General features: G+C 42.4%; 1 protein-coding gene and 1 long non-coding RNA gene across 2 annotated transcripts; one reads left to right on the plus strand and one right to left on the minus strand.

The window, feature by feature from the left end:
* The first annotated feature begins 327 nt into the window (after positions 1–327).
* Positions 328–2,645, plus strand: LOC126281768 (uncharacterized). The gene is made up of 2 exons (XM_049980966.1): positions 328–419; positions 1,664–2,645. The coding sequence occupies exons 1-2, from the start codon at positions 328–330 to the stop codon at positions 2,643–2,645; spliced, it is 1,074 nt and encodes a 357-aa protein (XP_049836923.1).
* Positions 2,646–8,410: 5,765 nt separating this feature from the next.
* Positions 8,411–9,920, minus strand: LOC126281748 (uncharacterized). Its single transcript, XR_007551302.1, has 2 exons — positions 9,774–9,920; positions 8,411–9,675 (listed from the first exon to the last, which is right to left on the minus strand). It is a non-coding gene; the product is annotated as an uncharacterized LOC126281748 (long non-coding RNA).
* Positions 9,921–17,051: the final 7,131 nt, after the last annotated feature.

Genomic DNA, 17,051 nt, shown 5'->3' on the forward strand with positions numbered 1-17,051 from the left:
CCGCTGGGAGCAACGTGAGCTTACTACTAGCGTACAGCTTGCGAGCAGCCGACGTGGAGACTCTTTGCCCCGAATTTCTTGGATACAGCGTTCTTCCTTGTAGACGGGACAGACGCGGGAGGACGCTGCGTGGTCACCGCGACAGTTCACACAATGAGGAGATGGAGGTGGACAGTCACCCTCAATGGCATCCCAGCCCCAAATCACATGTAGCCGCATTGGAACAAGAATGGCGAGTGTGGTTAAAACGCTTACACTGGTAGCAGCGCGTAGGTGTCGGGACATAGGGGCGAACAGAAATAACCTCGTAGCCCGCCATGATGCGCGATGGCCGCTGAACACTATCAAAGGTCAAGAAAAGTGTCCGGGTCGCTACAAGAGGGAGGCAAGGAGACGGAGGAGGCAAGGAGACTGAGGAGGCAAGGAGACTGAGGAGGCAAGGAGACTGAGGAGGCAAGGAGACTGAGGAGGCAAGGAGACTGAGGAGGCAAGGAGACTGAGGAGGCAAGGAGACTGAGGAGGCAAGGAGACTGAGGAGGCAAGGAGACTGAGGAGGCAAGGAGACTGAGGAGGCAAGGAGACTGAGGAGGCAAGGAGACTGAGGAGGCAAGGAGACTGAGGAGGCAAGGAGACTGAGGAGGCAAGGAGACTGAGGAGGCAAGGAGACTGAGGAGGCAAGGAGACTGAGGAGGCAAGGAGACTGAGGAGGCAAGGAGACTGAGGAGGCAAGGAGACTGAGGAGGCAAGGAGACTGAGGAGGCAAGGAGACTGAGGAGGCAAGGAGACTGAGGAGGCAAGGAGACTGAGGAGGCAAGGAGACTGAGGAGGCAAGGAGACTGAGGAGGCAAGGAGACTGAGGAGGCAAGGAGACTGAGGAGGCAAGGAGACTGAGGAGGCAAGGAGACTGAGGAGGCAAGGAGACTGAGGAGGCAAGGAGACTGAGGAGGCAAGGAGACTGAGGAGGCAAGGAGACTGAGGAGGCAAGGAGACTGAGGAGGCAAGGAGACTGAGGAGGCAAGGAGACTGAGGAGGCAAGGAGACTGAGGAGGCAAGGAGACTGAGGAGGCAAGGAGACTGAGGAGGCAAGGAGACTGAGGAGGCAAGGAGACTGAGGAGGCAAGGAGACTGAGGAGGCAAGGAGACTGAGGAGGCAAGGAGACTGAGGAGGCAAGGAGACTGAGGAGGCAAGGAGACTGAGGAGGCAAGGAGACTGAGGAGGCAAGGAGACTGAGGAGGCAAGGAGACTGAGGAGGCAAGGAGACTGAGGAGGCAAGGAGACTGAGGAGGCAAGGAGACTGAGGAGGCAAGGAGACTGAGGAGGCAAGGAGACTGAGGAGGCAAGGAGACTGAGGAGGCAAGGAGACTGAGGAGGCAAGGAGACTGAGGAGGCAAGGAGACTGAGGAGGCAAGGAGACTGAGGAGGCAAGGAGACTGAGGAGGCAAGGAGACTGAGGAGGCAAGGAGACTGAGGAGGCAAGGAGACTGAGGAGGCAAGGAGACTGAGGAGGCAAGGAGACTGAGGAGGCAAGGAGACTGAGGAGGCAAGGAGACTGAGGAGGCAAGGAGACTGAGGAGGCAAGGAGACTGAGGAGGCAAGGAGACTGAGGAGGCAAGGAGACTGAGGAGGCAAGGAGACTGAGGAGGCAAGGAGACGGAGGAGGAGGAGGCAAGGAGACGGAGGAGGAGGAGGCAAGGAGACGGAGGAGGAGGAGGCAAGGAGACGGAGGAGGAGGAGGCAAGGAGAAGGAGGAGGAGGAGGCAAGGAGAAGGAGGAGGAGGAGGCAAGGAGAAGGAGGAGGAGGAGGCAAGGAGAAGGAGGAGGAGGAGGCAAGGAGAAGGAGGAGGAGGAGGCAAGGAGAAGGAGGAGGAGGAGGCAAGGAGAAGGAGGAGGAGGAGGCAAGGAGAAGGAGGAGGAGGAGGCAAGGAGAAGGAGGAGGAGGAGGCAAGGAGAAGGAGGAGGAGGAGGCAAGGAGAAGGAGGAGGAGGAGGCAAGGAGAAGGAGGAGGAGGAGGCAAGGAGAAGGAGGAGGAGGAGGCAAGGAGAAGGAGGAGGAGGAGGCAAGGAGAAGGAGGAGGAGGAGGCAAGGAGAAGGAGGAGGAGGAGGCAAGGAGAAGGAGGAGGAGGAGGCAAGGAGAAGGAGGAGGAGGAGGCAAGGAGAAGGAGGAGGAGGAGGCAAGGAGAAGGAGGAGGAGGAGGCAAGGAGAAGGAGGAGGAGGAGGCAAGGAGAAGGAGGAGGAGGAGGCAAGGAGAAGGAGGAGGAGGAGGCAAGGAGAAGGAGGAGGAGGAGGCAAGGAGAAGGAGGAGGAGGAGGCAAGGAGAAGGAGGAGGAGGAGGCAAGGAGAAGGAGGAGGAGGAGGCAAGGAGAAGGAGGAGGAGGAGGCAAGGAGAAGGAGGAGGCAAGGAGAAGGAGGAGGCAAGGAGAAGGAGGAGGCAAGGAGAAGGAGGAGGCAAGGAGAAGGAGGAGGCAAGGAGAAGGAGGAGGCAAGGAGAAGGAGGAGGCAAGGAGAAGGAGGAGGCAAGGAGAAGGAGGAGGCAAGGAGAAGGAGGAGGCAAGGAGAAGGAGGAGGCAAGGAGAAGGAGGAGGCAAGGAGAAGGAGGCAAGGAGAAGGAGGCAAGGAGAAGGAGGCAAGGAGAAGAGTAAGTAAGGCAGTGAGATGGAAAAGAACAAAGAAAGGAACCAACCAAAGGAAAGAAGAAACCAGTAGAAGTGAAAAACCAAAATGAACGCAAATATAGGTCGTGAAACCGTCCGCATCTGGACGCAGGCGCTAACTACCCCTTTGAGGGGGAGGGACTCCCTTTAGTCGCCTCTTACGACAGGCAGGAATACCTCGGGCCTATTCAAACCCCGGACCCGTGGGGCGGGGGGGGGGGGGAGGGGTTAATAAATGTATGGGGTTTCAAAGCCAAACTACAATACTTAGTAGTTTATGTACAACCCTGGTAACAAGGCCAAAAACTCCTAGTGAAATCTGGGCAAAGAAGTGCCTAATGCAAGGAAAGATTCACCTACTTCGTTACATAAACGGATGAGAACCTATGCTTTTCATAACCGTGTTAGGACTGTTGAACATCAAACCATTTAAGCGAAAAATACATTCGCAGTAGGTTGTAAGCTGCGAGGAGAGGCTGCTTGTTACATAATGATTTCCAGCCACTTGCTAAGTTAACCGAACCTCAAATACAGTGCTGTAGTACCCCCAATTATCGACGGAAATGATTCACTTTTCTGCAACGCGATTTATACATGACTGACGAGATGCAAACCGGCAAAGCAAAATAAAAGACATTGAAATAAATGTAATTCCAGTGGTGAGCAGTGGCATTTATCGTAGGGAAGGCTGAGAATTATGAATTGCGAAAAAGCAAAATCTTAAATCTTGTAAAACATGAACACCACACAAGTGACTTAGTAGAAACATTTAACTAAGGAACTAGTACATAGATGCATAAATATATTAAACACCTACACATTCCTTAAAATGTAATACATACTAATGCACCGTTAGGCCTACACTTTTTATGAAGTTGTTCTACCCTCCTGTCCTTTTTCTGGTTGTAAACGTTGATGACACGAGGTATGAAATCATGCCGATTTGTTTAAGGTTTCACAGTTACCGTCTACCGGTACAGCCAAAATCCTAAAGGTTGATGGTGTCATTTGTGTTGTGAAAGTTGGCCATAACGCTTTTAACGTACCCATGCTTCTTTTGCAAGCCAGTGGTCGCTGGAATCGCAAGAACCAACGACAGTAAATTTCACACATTTAGAGAACACATTTTTAATCCATTGCTTATAATCCATTTAAGGAGGTCCTGAGGCTCTAAGGAAATTGTTTGGCCTACTATAACCTGCGGACTTTCTCATTTACAAGGTGTGTATAATAGTTTCAGGGGAGTCCTGGAATCCAATACTACTAACGTGTCAATTATTTATAAAACCAGCCTCCTCAATTTCTGAACACTTCTGTTTCGTTACAATTAATTTTAGCTTCTACTAAATTTGTAAGGCTCTTACCTTACACAATGAATTTCAAAATAATTTCCTCGCATTTTAAGTCTTTCAACAGTCTTAATGCAGTTTTCAGTTTCAAGCTCACGGCGTCTTCTGTCAACTGTTTTACTTTGCAAATGTAAAACATGGTATTTGTAATGGAGGGAAATGTACAGCTGCAGTAGAAAAATAAGCCTGGTCATCCAGAATCTTTAGCCCAATCGCTCGATGTAAGAAATTACCCCAGCCTTTATTTTCTATCGCATCATTAAATGCTGATCATGTCTATAGTGAATAATCGTTTGTATAGCGCGTGAATGAAAATACCTTCATTCACATGAACCTGGTAGTTTGAATCCCCATTCCTCAGTAGTTCACTTTTTACAGGAACGTCTAAAAATCCGTGCCACAAAAATGTTTAATCGATCAATTTTTACAAGCACAGAGGAGGGTCAACTGATGTGCATAGCAGTGGATAGAGAGCGCATGAGGATACGCATGTTTCATGATAGAATGGACAATTTTTCCGTGCCACTGCACTGCAGCCTCTGCATGTTTGCGATACTTTTATCAGTATCGTAACTGCTTAACACTTGCAACGAAGCAGTGGCTATGCCTTGTGCACTCCTTTTTTGGGTAAGTCAAAATCTCGTTATATCCTCATTCGTTATCTCCAGAACGATAATTTACATTTATTTGAATTCCAGTTGAGACATCCGTTGTTTCGTCGGCTTGTACGCTGCCACTTAACCACCGTTTTGAATTGTACCCTTGTTTGGGTAATTATCTTACAAATTTTCCTTAAGATTTTTCAGTGAAATGAGATGTATTGTGGCCAGGGTCTCCCGTCAGACCGGTCACCTAGTTTAAGTGGACGCCACTTCGGGCGTGTCGATGAGGATGCAATGAAGAAAATACCCGATCCCTGAGGAGAAAATGACCGGCCCAGTCGAAAATCGAACCCAAGCCAATTTGCGCGGCATGCAGTCGCGCTGACTTCACAGCTATGGAGACGGACAGATTTTTTAATAGACAAACTCCTGGTGGAAGAACGAAAGCTGACGCTAAGTTTATCTTCCAAAGAAAGACGAGAGAATTATGCAGGGTTTTCAATTGGAAAATTATGTGGGTCATGTCATGAAATAAATGCGTGCATGGAGTTGTATTCGGAAATACCATGCCTTGCGACAAATTGATTTAAATATTAGACATCGTACCATTTTCCTTTCGACAACAGAGTCAAGACATCGATGACACCTGAGGTGACTGGGCACACCGGAACACCACTAGTCAGTCACCACCACTACTACTTGCATTTCAACTACTTCATACATGTTACAGCTCTCACCATAAGCATGTTAATTTCCGATTCAACCTGTATTGCTCGAAATCACTGGATTCGTTAAAATTCAGAAAACAGCTTTATTCATCTATAGTGACACTCCTCAGATGTGTCCCATAAACACCGACTAAAAAACTGACAGGCGGTTAGCTCAACCGCCCAACATGGAAAGTTGGTCGGTCGGTGAAAACGCCTACACGCGTTCAATATGTCGCTTGGCCGGTGCGTGTGCAAACTGCTTCACTCACATCTATTACCTTTGCCAACTCATCTTTCAACCTGATCTAGACCTCTAGCTGTGCTACAGATCGATCTGAAGCCATAACCATGATTTCAGGGGGGTGGGTAGATGTGGTCGCAATGTATCTCAGTCTGCACTTCATACATGGTAACAATTTCGAAGGTAACAGTTTTCACCGAAACCGCCAATCCCACCTATTGTTCAGACGCCAAAAAAGGCAGTATGTAGTGAGCGTAAATGTGAATTTAATGCGTCCAACAAATGAAGTAAGGGAGGAACGAGAGAGACCATGGCGCGCATCCACTTCGTGGAGTTGGCTGCCTACACCCTTGTTCTGCGCTTCTGCGATAGCTGAATGAGTCATTTTCACAGGGAAATTCGATCCCTGTGCTGTAAGTTAAGCCCTAAAACGACCAAACTTCAACAAATCCCCAAACAATGGCAAATTTGACAACCAAACCCGTATAGGAACGATGTTTGTCAGTTTAATCTCACTTTGAAGTATACACTGCTCGTGTTTTTGACAGAGAATGGCACTAACGCAGATAAAGTAGTTCTGGCTTTCACTTCCACGTTGTTTAGTGATAAGAAAACGGGCACTTGACTTTAGGGAGACAGAATTTTCGAAAATCTCACTTTTTATCAGTTAGACTGTTGATCTAAGATGTCTGTTTACATCTCCGAGAAAAACTTTAATATATCGAGAGAAAAACTTAATGAAAATCTCATTTTTTTACCGGACCAAGAATGTTATTTGCAAATATCATTCGAGCTAAATCGTAGCACATCAAAGCACTTTGATAAAATTGCCTCATTCAGTTTACACTAAAATCAAATAAGTGTTAAGTGGTAGAACAAACGCACAGAAGAAACACCGAACTAACTCTTAACGACTAGAATTTTCCCCGATTTGGCCGAATTTCGTATGGCAATTTTGTTAGACATTTGCCGTTATAGTGGTTCAGCTATTGAATGGGCTTTCGGTCGTGATTTGCTGAAACGTGGGATTATGTGAAAATGGCCAATGCCTTGGCGGTATGAATGAAATGTTCGTAGAACGCAAGCAATCAGCCGACGGTCGTACTGTAAGACACATTTGCAGGAATATTTCAATTCGCAAAGATACTTTTTTTTTTACAGGTAGTCATCTGTCTATCGAATGCATTATAAAAATGGCTTACTTCTGTAGCTTCGAATTCTATAAACAGGAATTTTTGACGCGTGAACTGCAAATCTCTGCTAATACGGCTGTGGATTGGAAACAGTTTTGCAGAGGCATTTGGCACGACTGTTTCGTGCAAGAATCGATTTTTTAGGCGGTCTAGGGCATACAGTTGAGGACGACGAAAGCTGTTTTGTCCGGAAATACTATCGAGGAGACAAGGTTAAGCAACAGTGGGTATTCGGCGGATACGACAGAGCAGAGAAAGATTCCTCGTTCCTTTAGTTCGAAGAGACGCTGCAACTTTCCTGCCGATTCTACAACAATATGTGCGGCCTGGGACCACTATTGTTTCCGATTTGTGGGGATCGTTAACAGTTCAGAATCTACGTAACCACCATTTGACTGTTAATCATTCCATGCATTTCGTTGATCCAATTATTCACGATACTACTAATCGTGTTGAAGGCATATGGCAGAAAGAAAAACAGAAAAACAAGCGCATGTTTGGTACTCAGTGCAATATGCTGTCCAACTATTTGGTCCAGTTTCTATGGCGGCAACGCTTTGGATCAACCCCATTTCACAATTTGATCGATCACATCAGGCGCCTTTATCCAAATGCGATTTAGCTTGCTGCAATTTAACTTCAATGATCTTTACGCATTGTTATATTTCGATAACATGAGAATGTTTTATTGTTTCAATCACATTGTTATGTTATATTGTTACATTTTGACTAAATGACAATGTTGCTTTACTGTTTCAAAACTGATGACAAATGTGTCACATTCGTGATCAGCATAGTCAAACCGACTATAATCCGTAAAAAAAATCAGATTTCACGTGGGCCCCCTGTAACTCGAGAAGTGTCGAAAAACGTTCAGGAAATGGATTAAAACGGGAAAAAGATTTATCCATGAAACTCCCAGTATACATAAATGGTAGGAACGGTGAAAAAATTCTGAAAAGTATTATTGACTGGTTTTCTGCCAATACTTTCACCCTGAATTTCACGTTCATTTCTGCATAACTTGCCGTAGGAGTAGTATGTGCCGCTCACCCACGATCATCTTTTAGACATCTGTTTAAGGAGCTGGGCACTGACTACTACACAGTCTACTAATTCCTCATGGAGTTAACAATGAGGTACATAATTACAATACCGGAAGAAAAAATGACGTTCATTAACCAGCATTAAGATTGTAGCACAGAAAGGGGTGCACAACGCTGCAACAAATTTTTGAGCACTTACCCAGTGATATATGTCTGACGGCAAGATAAACTGAAATAAATTGAAAAAGTTTCTCCTTAACAACTATTTCGTAGAAGCGTTTCTGTGATAGCAAGTCCAACCCACCAGCTTTTACACATTGCAAACTCAATCCGTATATCTTCATTTCAGGAAAGGGGGGGGGGGATTATATGGTGATGTTTATAGTACAAATTTGCAATATGAATGTGAAATGACTCCTTCCACATGACGATTTATAGTGCAAACAGATCCCTGAACAAATTGCTCTGAGCACTTTGGGACAACGTCTGTGGTCATCAGTCCCCTAGAACTTAGAAATACTTAAACCTAACTAACCTTCGGACATCACACACATCCATGACCGAGGCAGGATTTGAACCTGCGACCGTAGCAGCAGCGCGGTTCCAGACTGAAGCGCCTAGAACCGCACGGCCACTGAGGCCGGCGATTCCTGAACATTTAAAGCACAAACTCTCCGAAAGGAAATTTTCTTAAAACCTGATTACACGAACTTTCTTCGAATGGTTGATGAAACCGTTAATAACGGTGTTAATGCTGCTTCGTCCTCCTAGTGGAGGAGGCACACGGATGCCAAGATTTGTCCCCATACTTCGTCCTCTTACGGCAGTTCTTTAAAATACACCGTAAGGACATACAGCCCACATTGTCCGTAGACGAACCTGAGAGTTCTATTACTTATTTCACTGCGCTTTCACTTTTATGTTGTGGATGGAATACACTCCCATCTTTATCTCTTCATGACAGATAAACATCACAACCCTTTTGGTTATTAAGAGTGATACTTTCTTTTTACCTTTGTAGTTTCTAAAGTTGTGGAAACTCACGACACGGGGGGATAAATTCCAATAAAACTATTTCACTGAATATGAGCGCCGAAACTTCGTGTTTGCAAGAGCTTTTCGACAAAAAGCTTAACAAGATGCCAGCGGTTATCGGTCTATGCTTGGCAAGTTACACAGCACGGTAATTGTATAGTTACGTTAATTAATTAAGGTAAAATCTGTTTTATAGCGTACGGGGGTGGGGAATCTTCACGCTACCCTGTGTGCACCCACTACTCCGCGATGAGCTGAAACGTTCTAGCAGCCACGCTATTTATAGAAGCTGTGACCGGCTCAACGCGTTACGCACCATTATTTACTTGTAATTACGGGACACCCTTTGTGCTTGTCTTCCAACACCGTTGCCAACTGCAGTTAACCCTTCCAGTAAGTATTCTATGCAATTAAAATTCTGTGACATTTGACTGCAGAGCGCAACTACGGAGCTAAGTTTCCCGAAGCAATTATTGCACAAACAGTCAAAAATCCCGAATTAATATTTATTCAAACTAGTTTCACAACTAGGAGTATGTTGAAGCAACTAATTTTTCACCTTTTTCCGAAGTGTATGTGAAAATGAAAATCCTCGCTAAACACAGCAAGCACTGACATCACGCATGAAATTCTTCGTTGCCCGCAGATAAACAGGGAAAACTCTTTAACGGCTGCGCTGTGAGACATATCAGCAAAGAATGATCCGTACTTACCGAGAATTGCGCAGTCAGACAGCAAACAGCGAAGAGATACAGACCCAGGAGGCACTGCTCGCGGAATACGGACGACTGCATTCGTAGCTGTCGTCCTCGTCTCCATTTCGTTATCTACATGCAAGTCGCCGAACTGGGGTAAAATAAAAACGTTCACGGCAGGCGGCCGAACACCCAGAAACAGAACTTCCGTCCAGAATATATTTTACCATAAACTCCGGTACTACTCACACTCTCCACGCACACTAAAGCCTCGGGCCGTAAGGCACTCAACGTCAACACTGTGAGAGTTAATGGGTTACCACCGCTTGGACAGACACCAAGTGAATCGACCCTAGCGCCTTCCACACCAGCAATCGACACGAGTCACATCTCGATATCAGACAGGTGTCGCAATCTACAAATTTGTAGAGAACTCTCAGGGCAGGCTTTCCAGTCATGATTGTCGATACCGGATGTATATTTTAATATGAAGAGTCTTGGTTTCTGGGACTGTGCAGCGTATTAAGTTATGGATGAGGTTTAACCTGTAGTAATTCGCTGGGCTATGGAAAATAGTTTCAGTTATCTATGAAGGAAATTTAATCAACGCGATATTCGACTTTAGTAGGGAAGAGAGCACAATAGCTTCCACCGCAACGTTTCTTTCCTTATTTGGAGGTAAAACTGAGAGAAATATTCAAACTAATAAAAAAATATTCTGCGCATGGTTATGAGTTTGCCACGGGAAAGACACTTTACAAATGCGATACCATGATGTGGTTAGTAACCTTACGCTTATCTGCGCAAATATAAGTAAACCTTTTAACATACTGAGTCATTACTATGTTTTTTAACCTTCAAGCCGTCGATGTTACATTCTTTCTGTGTATTAGACCCTGGTTGTTACTGAGCACGATCGACCATGGCTGTTTGAAGGCTCGTTGACCGTAAAACGCTACTGTGCATTCCACGTAAAAAGTAAATATTCGCTCGGACTTCGTAAAAATAGATCTTCAGGTCCGACCTGTTGAGAATCGTTCGTTTCGCCTTCAAATAACGTGACCACAATTCCGTGATGCATTTACCTGGAAAATATAAAATCATTAAAGAAATTCAATTTGGTAATGCTAAAAGGTTCACTACAATAATTGCAGACACCTATATATATAAATCATAACCTTATGTTCCATAAAAGATGTATAACATACGGATTTCGGTAACCTACCTTTTAGTACATCGCATGTCAAAACAGAAGTGAATCATAAGAAGAGAATGTCTCCGTTTCTTCCCAAAATCACTTGTTTCTTTCGAAGAATTAACGTAGTTTTTGCTACAGAGGTTTCCTTTTTACGTTTTTGAATTTTTCATTAATATCTGTTAGTTAATCATTGACATTGTATATTACTCGTGAGAGAGGTTAAATAACGATTTGAAATTTTCTGCGTAAAGGAAGGACTGAAACGATCTTTATTTTTATTTTCGCTTCACTGACCTCCTGAATTCTGCATGTTTCCTTATGAGAGCACCTCACATCTACGATTGGGCTGGAATTATTAAAATAGAAATTTGAGGTGGTTACTTGACTACAGTACATGCAGTTTCCCACGTTCACACAATGTTACAAGTTAACAAAAACTGATTATTCTCCGCAAAACATTTGAGCATTTAATGACTCATTCAGGAAGTCTGGAAACATTTTGTCCTTAGTGTGGACAAATATTTTGGTTTTTTAACCAGTTTGGCTGCGCATTGAGGAAACCGGACTAAAAGCACCAATCTGAATCTTCAGACTTCCTTATTTTCAATATTTTTGATTATATGGGTTTCAGTGACTGGTACATTTATGTAACTTGGGAAACGCCATGGAATAAGTACTCAGTTTGTAAAAAGACAAAGAATAATTTTAGTATTTTTAGTTGCGAGATAAGTAGAATTAATTTTTGAGTAGGTTTCCTTGATTTTTTCAACATTAATTTGAAATTTAGAGTTCATTTTCGTTGTTGTTGTTGTTGTGGTCTTCAGTCCTGAGACTGGTTTGATGCAGCTCTCCATGCTACTCTATCCTGTGCAAGCTTCTTCATCTCCCAGTACCTACTACAACCTACATCCTTCTCAATCTGCTTAGTGTACTCATCTCTCGGTCTCCCTCTACGATTTTTACCCTCCACACTGCCCTCCAATGCTAAATTTGTGATCCCTTGATGCCTCAAAACATGTCCTACCAACCGATCCCTTCTTCTAGTCAAGTTGTGCCACAAACTTCTCTTCTCCCCAATCCTATTCAATACCTCCTCATTAGTTACGTGATCTATCCACCTTATCTTCAGTATTCTTCTGTAGCACCACATTTCGAAAGCTTCTATTCTCTTCTTGTCCAAACTAGTTATCGTCCATGTTTCACTTCCATACATGGCTACACTCCAAACAAATATTTTCAGAAATGACTTCCTGACACTTAAATCTATATTCGATGTTAACAAATTTCTCTTCTTCAGAAACGCTTTCCTTGCCATTGCCAGTCTACATTTTATATCCTCTCTACTTCGACCATCATCAGTTATTTTACTTCCTAAATAGCAAAACTCCTTTACTACTTTAAGTGTCTCATTTCCTAATCTAATTCCCTCAGCATCACCCGATTTAATTTGACTACATTCCATTATCCTCGTTTTGCTTTTGTTGATGTTCATCTTATATCCTCCTTTCAAGACACTGTCCATTCCGTTCAACTGCTCTTCCAAGTCCTTTGCCGTCTCTGACAGAATTACAATGTCATCGGCGAACCTCAAAGTTTTTACTTCGTCTCCATGAATTTTAATACCTACTCCAAATTTTTCTTTTGTTTCCTTTACTGCTTGCTCAATATACAGATTGAATAACATCGGGGAGAGGCTACAACCCTGTCTCACTCCTTTCCCAACCACTGCTTCCCTTTCATGCCCCTCGACTCTTATGACTGCCATCTGGTTTCTGTACAAATTGTAAATAGCCTTTCGCTCCCTGTATTTTACCCCTGCCACCTTTAGAATTTGAAAAAGAGTATTCCAGTCAACATTGTCAAAAGCTTTCTCTAAGTCTACAAATGCTAGAAACGTAGGTTTGCCTTTTCTTAATCTTTCTTCTAAGATAAGTCGTAAGGTCAGTATTGCCTCACGTGTTCCAACATTTCGACGGAATCCAAACTGATCCTCCCCGAGGTCCGCATCTACCAGTTTTTCCATTCGTCTGTAAAGAATTCGCGTTAGTATTTTGCAGCTGTGACTTATTAAACTGATAGTTCGGTAATTTTCACATCTGTCAGCACCTGCTTTCTTTGGGATTGGAATTATTATATTCTTCTTGAAGTCTGAGGGTATTTGGCCTGTCTCATACATCTTGCTCACCAGCTGGTAGAGTTTTGTCATGACTGGCTCTCCCAAGGCCGTCAGTAGTTCTAATGGAATGTTGTCTACTCCGGGGGCCTTGTTCCGACTCAGGTCTTTCAGTGCTCTGTCAAACTCTTCACGCAATATCGTATCACCCATTTCGTCTTCATCTACATCCTCTTCCATTTCCATAATATTGTCCTCAAGTACATCACCCTTGTATAAACCTTCTATATACTCCTTCCACCTTTCTGCCTTCGCTTCTTTGCTTAGAACTGGGTTGCCATCTGAGCTCTTGATATTCATACACGTGGTTCTCTTCTCTCCAAAGGTCTCTTTAATTTTCCTGTAGGCAGTATCTATCTTACCCCTAGTGAGATAAGCCTCTACATCCTTACATTTATCCTCTAGCCATCCCTGTTTAGCCATTTTGCACTTCCTCTCGATCTCATTTTTGAGACGTTTGTATTCCTTTTTGCCTGCTTCATTTACTGCATTTTTATATTTTCTCCTTTCATCAATTAAATTCAATATTTCTTCTGTTACCCAAGGATTTCTAGCAGCCCTCGTCTTTTTACCTACTTTATCCTCTGCTGCCTTCACTACTTCATCCCTCAGAGCTACCCATTCTTCTTCTACTGTATTTCTTTCCCCTATTCCTGTCAATTGTTCCCTTATGCTCTTCCTGAAACTCTGTACAACCTCTGGTTCTTTCAGTTTATCCAGGTCCCATCTCCTTAATTTCCCACATTTTTGCAGTTTCTTCAGTTTTAATCTACAGGTCATAACCAATAGATTGTGGTCAGAGTCCACATCTGCCCCTGGAAATGTCTTACAACTTAAAACCTGGTTCCTAAATCTCTGTCTTACCATTATATAATCTATCTGATACCTTTTAGTATCTCCAGGGTTCTTCCACGTATACAACCTTCTTTCATGATTCTTAAACCAAGTGTTACCTATGACTAAGTTGTGCTCTGTACAAAATTCTACTAGGCGGCTTCCTCTTTCATTTCTTAGCCCCAATCCATATTCACCTACTATGTTTCCTTCTCTCCCTTTTCCTACACTCGAATTCCAGTCACCCATTACTATTAAATTTTCGTCTCCCTTCACTATCTGAATAATTTCTTTTATTTCATCGTACATTTCTTCAATTTCTTCGTCATCTGCAGAGCTAGTTGGCATATAAACTTGTACTATTGTAGTAGGTGTGGGCTTAGTATCTATCTTGGCCACAATAATGCGTTCACTATGCTGTTTGTAGTAGCTTACCCGCATTCCTATTTTCCTATTCATTATTAAACCTACTCCTGCATTACCCCTATTTGATTTTGTGTTTATAACCCTGTAATCACCTGACCAGAAGTCTTGTTCCTCCTGCCACCGAACTTCACTAATTCCCACTATATCTAACTTTAACCTATCCATTTCCCTTTTTAAATTTTCTAACCTACCTGCCCGATTAAGGGATCTGACATTCCACGCTCCGATCCGTAGAACGCCAGTTTTCTTTCTCCTGATTTCGTTAAGGTGATGAATTTATAGGTATTTTCTAGAACGACTTATCTTTATGTTTCATTGTGATCGTATTATACAGTTTTGATTTCAGTTTGCAGATTAGATAAGTATGTTTTACAGAAGTGAATAAGAAAATAGGATTGCAGGTAAGCTACTGTAAACATCATAGTGAACGTTTTACCGTAGCCAAAATAGCCACGAAGCCCATACTTACTACCATAATACAAGTTTATATGCCAACTAGCTCCGCGGATGATGATGAGATTGAAGAAATGTATGATGAGATGAAAGAAATTATTCAGGCAGCTAAAGAAGACGAAGATTTAATTGTGATGGGGACTGGTTTTTGCCAGTAGGTAAAGGAAGCGAAGAAAGAATAGATGCTGAATATGGGCTGGGAGAAAGGAATGAAAGAGGAAGCTGGCTGGAAGAATTTTACACACGTTAATCGTCGTTGACACTTGGCTTAAGAATCATAAAAGAAGGGCATATACTTGGAGACATCGGAAGGTTTCATGTTAATTCTATAACTGTAAGACAGATCTAGGGGCCAAATATTAAATTGTAAGATTTTTCCAGGGGCAGGTGTGCACTCTGGCATTTTATTGGTTATGAAATGTCCATTAAAACTGAAGAAATTGGAAGAAGACAGGAAGTTAAGGTGATGGGACGTGAATAACGTAAAGAAAATTAATTTTTTATTACTGATGTACAGGTAATTGATAATTAAACAATCGTACCAAAGAGTAATTTGAGAAGGATTTAACTGGCGGACAAAAGAAGATTTACGCTCTTCATTTATTAGTTTTAGTAACAGTTGCCATTCGTTGTTCTTACGCCCTGGTAACTAGACGTATAAACGAAATGGTTGGTATTGTCAAGTGAAATTATGCTGAATAATGAAAGCAACTTCTGAAACAATATGAGTTTCTCATTTACAATACCATGGATCCCAGCTCCTGTAATTATTATTAATTTAATTTTGGATGGGGAATTTAGATGCAGGCAACTATCTTCATGACGGCGCTGCTCAACTATACAGGTACGTGAATGTGTTTATCCTTTTCCCTTCGTGCCCAATTTCAATATTTAGGTCATATTTGCCGCGACATTCGGAACAAGCAATCTTTCTTTTCATTTAATTACGAAGTCCGATCATTTTCTTACTCAGGCGAATAAATGAATTTTAACCACAATTCTTTTTACGCACGCCACGGGGAATGATGGACCCTAGAATGTACGTGCCTCTATCCCGATCGTGCATTCTGAGTACGTACCAACGTAACTACACTTATGAGCCATTTCCCTTACATTATCAATTCTTATTTTGAAGCAGTCACTCGCAAATGTACTTGCGTTCGCGTACAACTGAATATGTACCAACGTAAATACACTTGTGAGCCATTTCCCTTACAGTATCAATTCTTATTTTGAAGCACTCACTCGCAAATGTACTTGCGTTCGCGTACAACTGAATATGTACCAACGTAACTACACTTATGAGCCATTCCCTTATAGTATCAATTCTTAATTTGAAGCACTCACTCGCAAATATACGTGCCCTTTTGTTTTGTATAGTTAGTCCTTAATAACGTTACTTTTAATATTCAGTGGCTTGGTTTCCACAATTGACCTTTGCCTATGTCGTAACGGCGCTTCACGCAAAACATTTCCTACCGGATATTCGTACTAACTCTTATTTCAAAATTGCGACACCGGCTGACTACGTTTCTAACAATTTAGCAGGGCGGTTACAGTACGTTAACAGAACCATAGGTTGCTATAAGTCTCAGAGGCAGCATTAAGCAACAATTGACTAGAACAAGAGAAAAGAAAGTAGAAGACGAACGCGCAGCTTTGAGAGATGAAATAGTGACCAGGCAGCAGAGGATCAGATAGGTAAAGAGATAATTCCTAGTAGAAATCTTTGGATAACACGAGAGACATTCAGTTTAATTGATGAAAGGAGAAACAATAAAAAAATCCATGAAAGGAGAAACAATAAAAAAATCCATGAAAGGAGAAACTATAAAAAAATCCATGAAAGGAGAAAATATATAAAAAATCCATGAAAGAAGAAACTATAAAAAATCCATGAAAGGAGTAACTATAAAAAAATCCATGAAAGGAGAAACTATAAAAAATTCCATGGAAGAGGAAACTAAAAAAAATCCATGAAAGGAGAAACTATAAAAAAATCCATGAAAGGAGAAACTATAAAAAAATCCATGAAAGGAGAAACTATAAAAAAATCCATGAAAGGATAAACTATGAAAAATCCATGAAAGGAGAAACTATGAAAAATCCATGAAAGGAGAAACTATGAAAAATCCATGAAAGAAGAAACTATGAAAAATCCATAACAGGAGAAACCATAAAAAAATCCGTTAAAGGAGATACTATAAAATATCCATGAAAGGAGAAACTATGAAAAATCCATGAAAGGAGAAACTATGAAAAATCCAAGACAGGAGAAACTATAAAAAAAATCCATTAAAGGAGAAACTATAAAAAAATCCATGAAAGGGGAAACTATAAAAAAATGCATGCAAGGAGAAAACAAAAAAATGCATGAAATGAGAAAATATAAAAATGCATGAAAGGAGAAAATATAAAAATGCAGGAAAGGAGAAAATATAAA

The sequence above is a fragment of the Schistocerca gregaria genome, chromosome 7 (assembly GCF_023897955.1).
Source record: "Schistocerca gregaria isolate iqSchGreg1 chromosome 7, iqSchGreg1.2, whole genome shotgun sequence".
Classification (NCBI taxonomy): domain Eukaryota; kingdom Metazoa; phylum Arthropoda; class Insecta; order Orthoptera; family Acrididae; genus Schistocerca; species Schistocerca gregaria.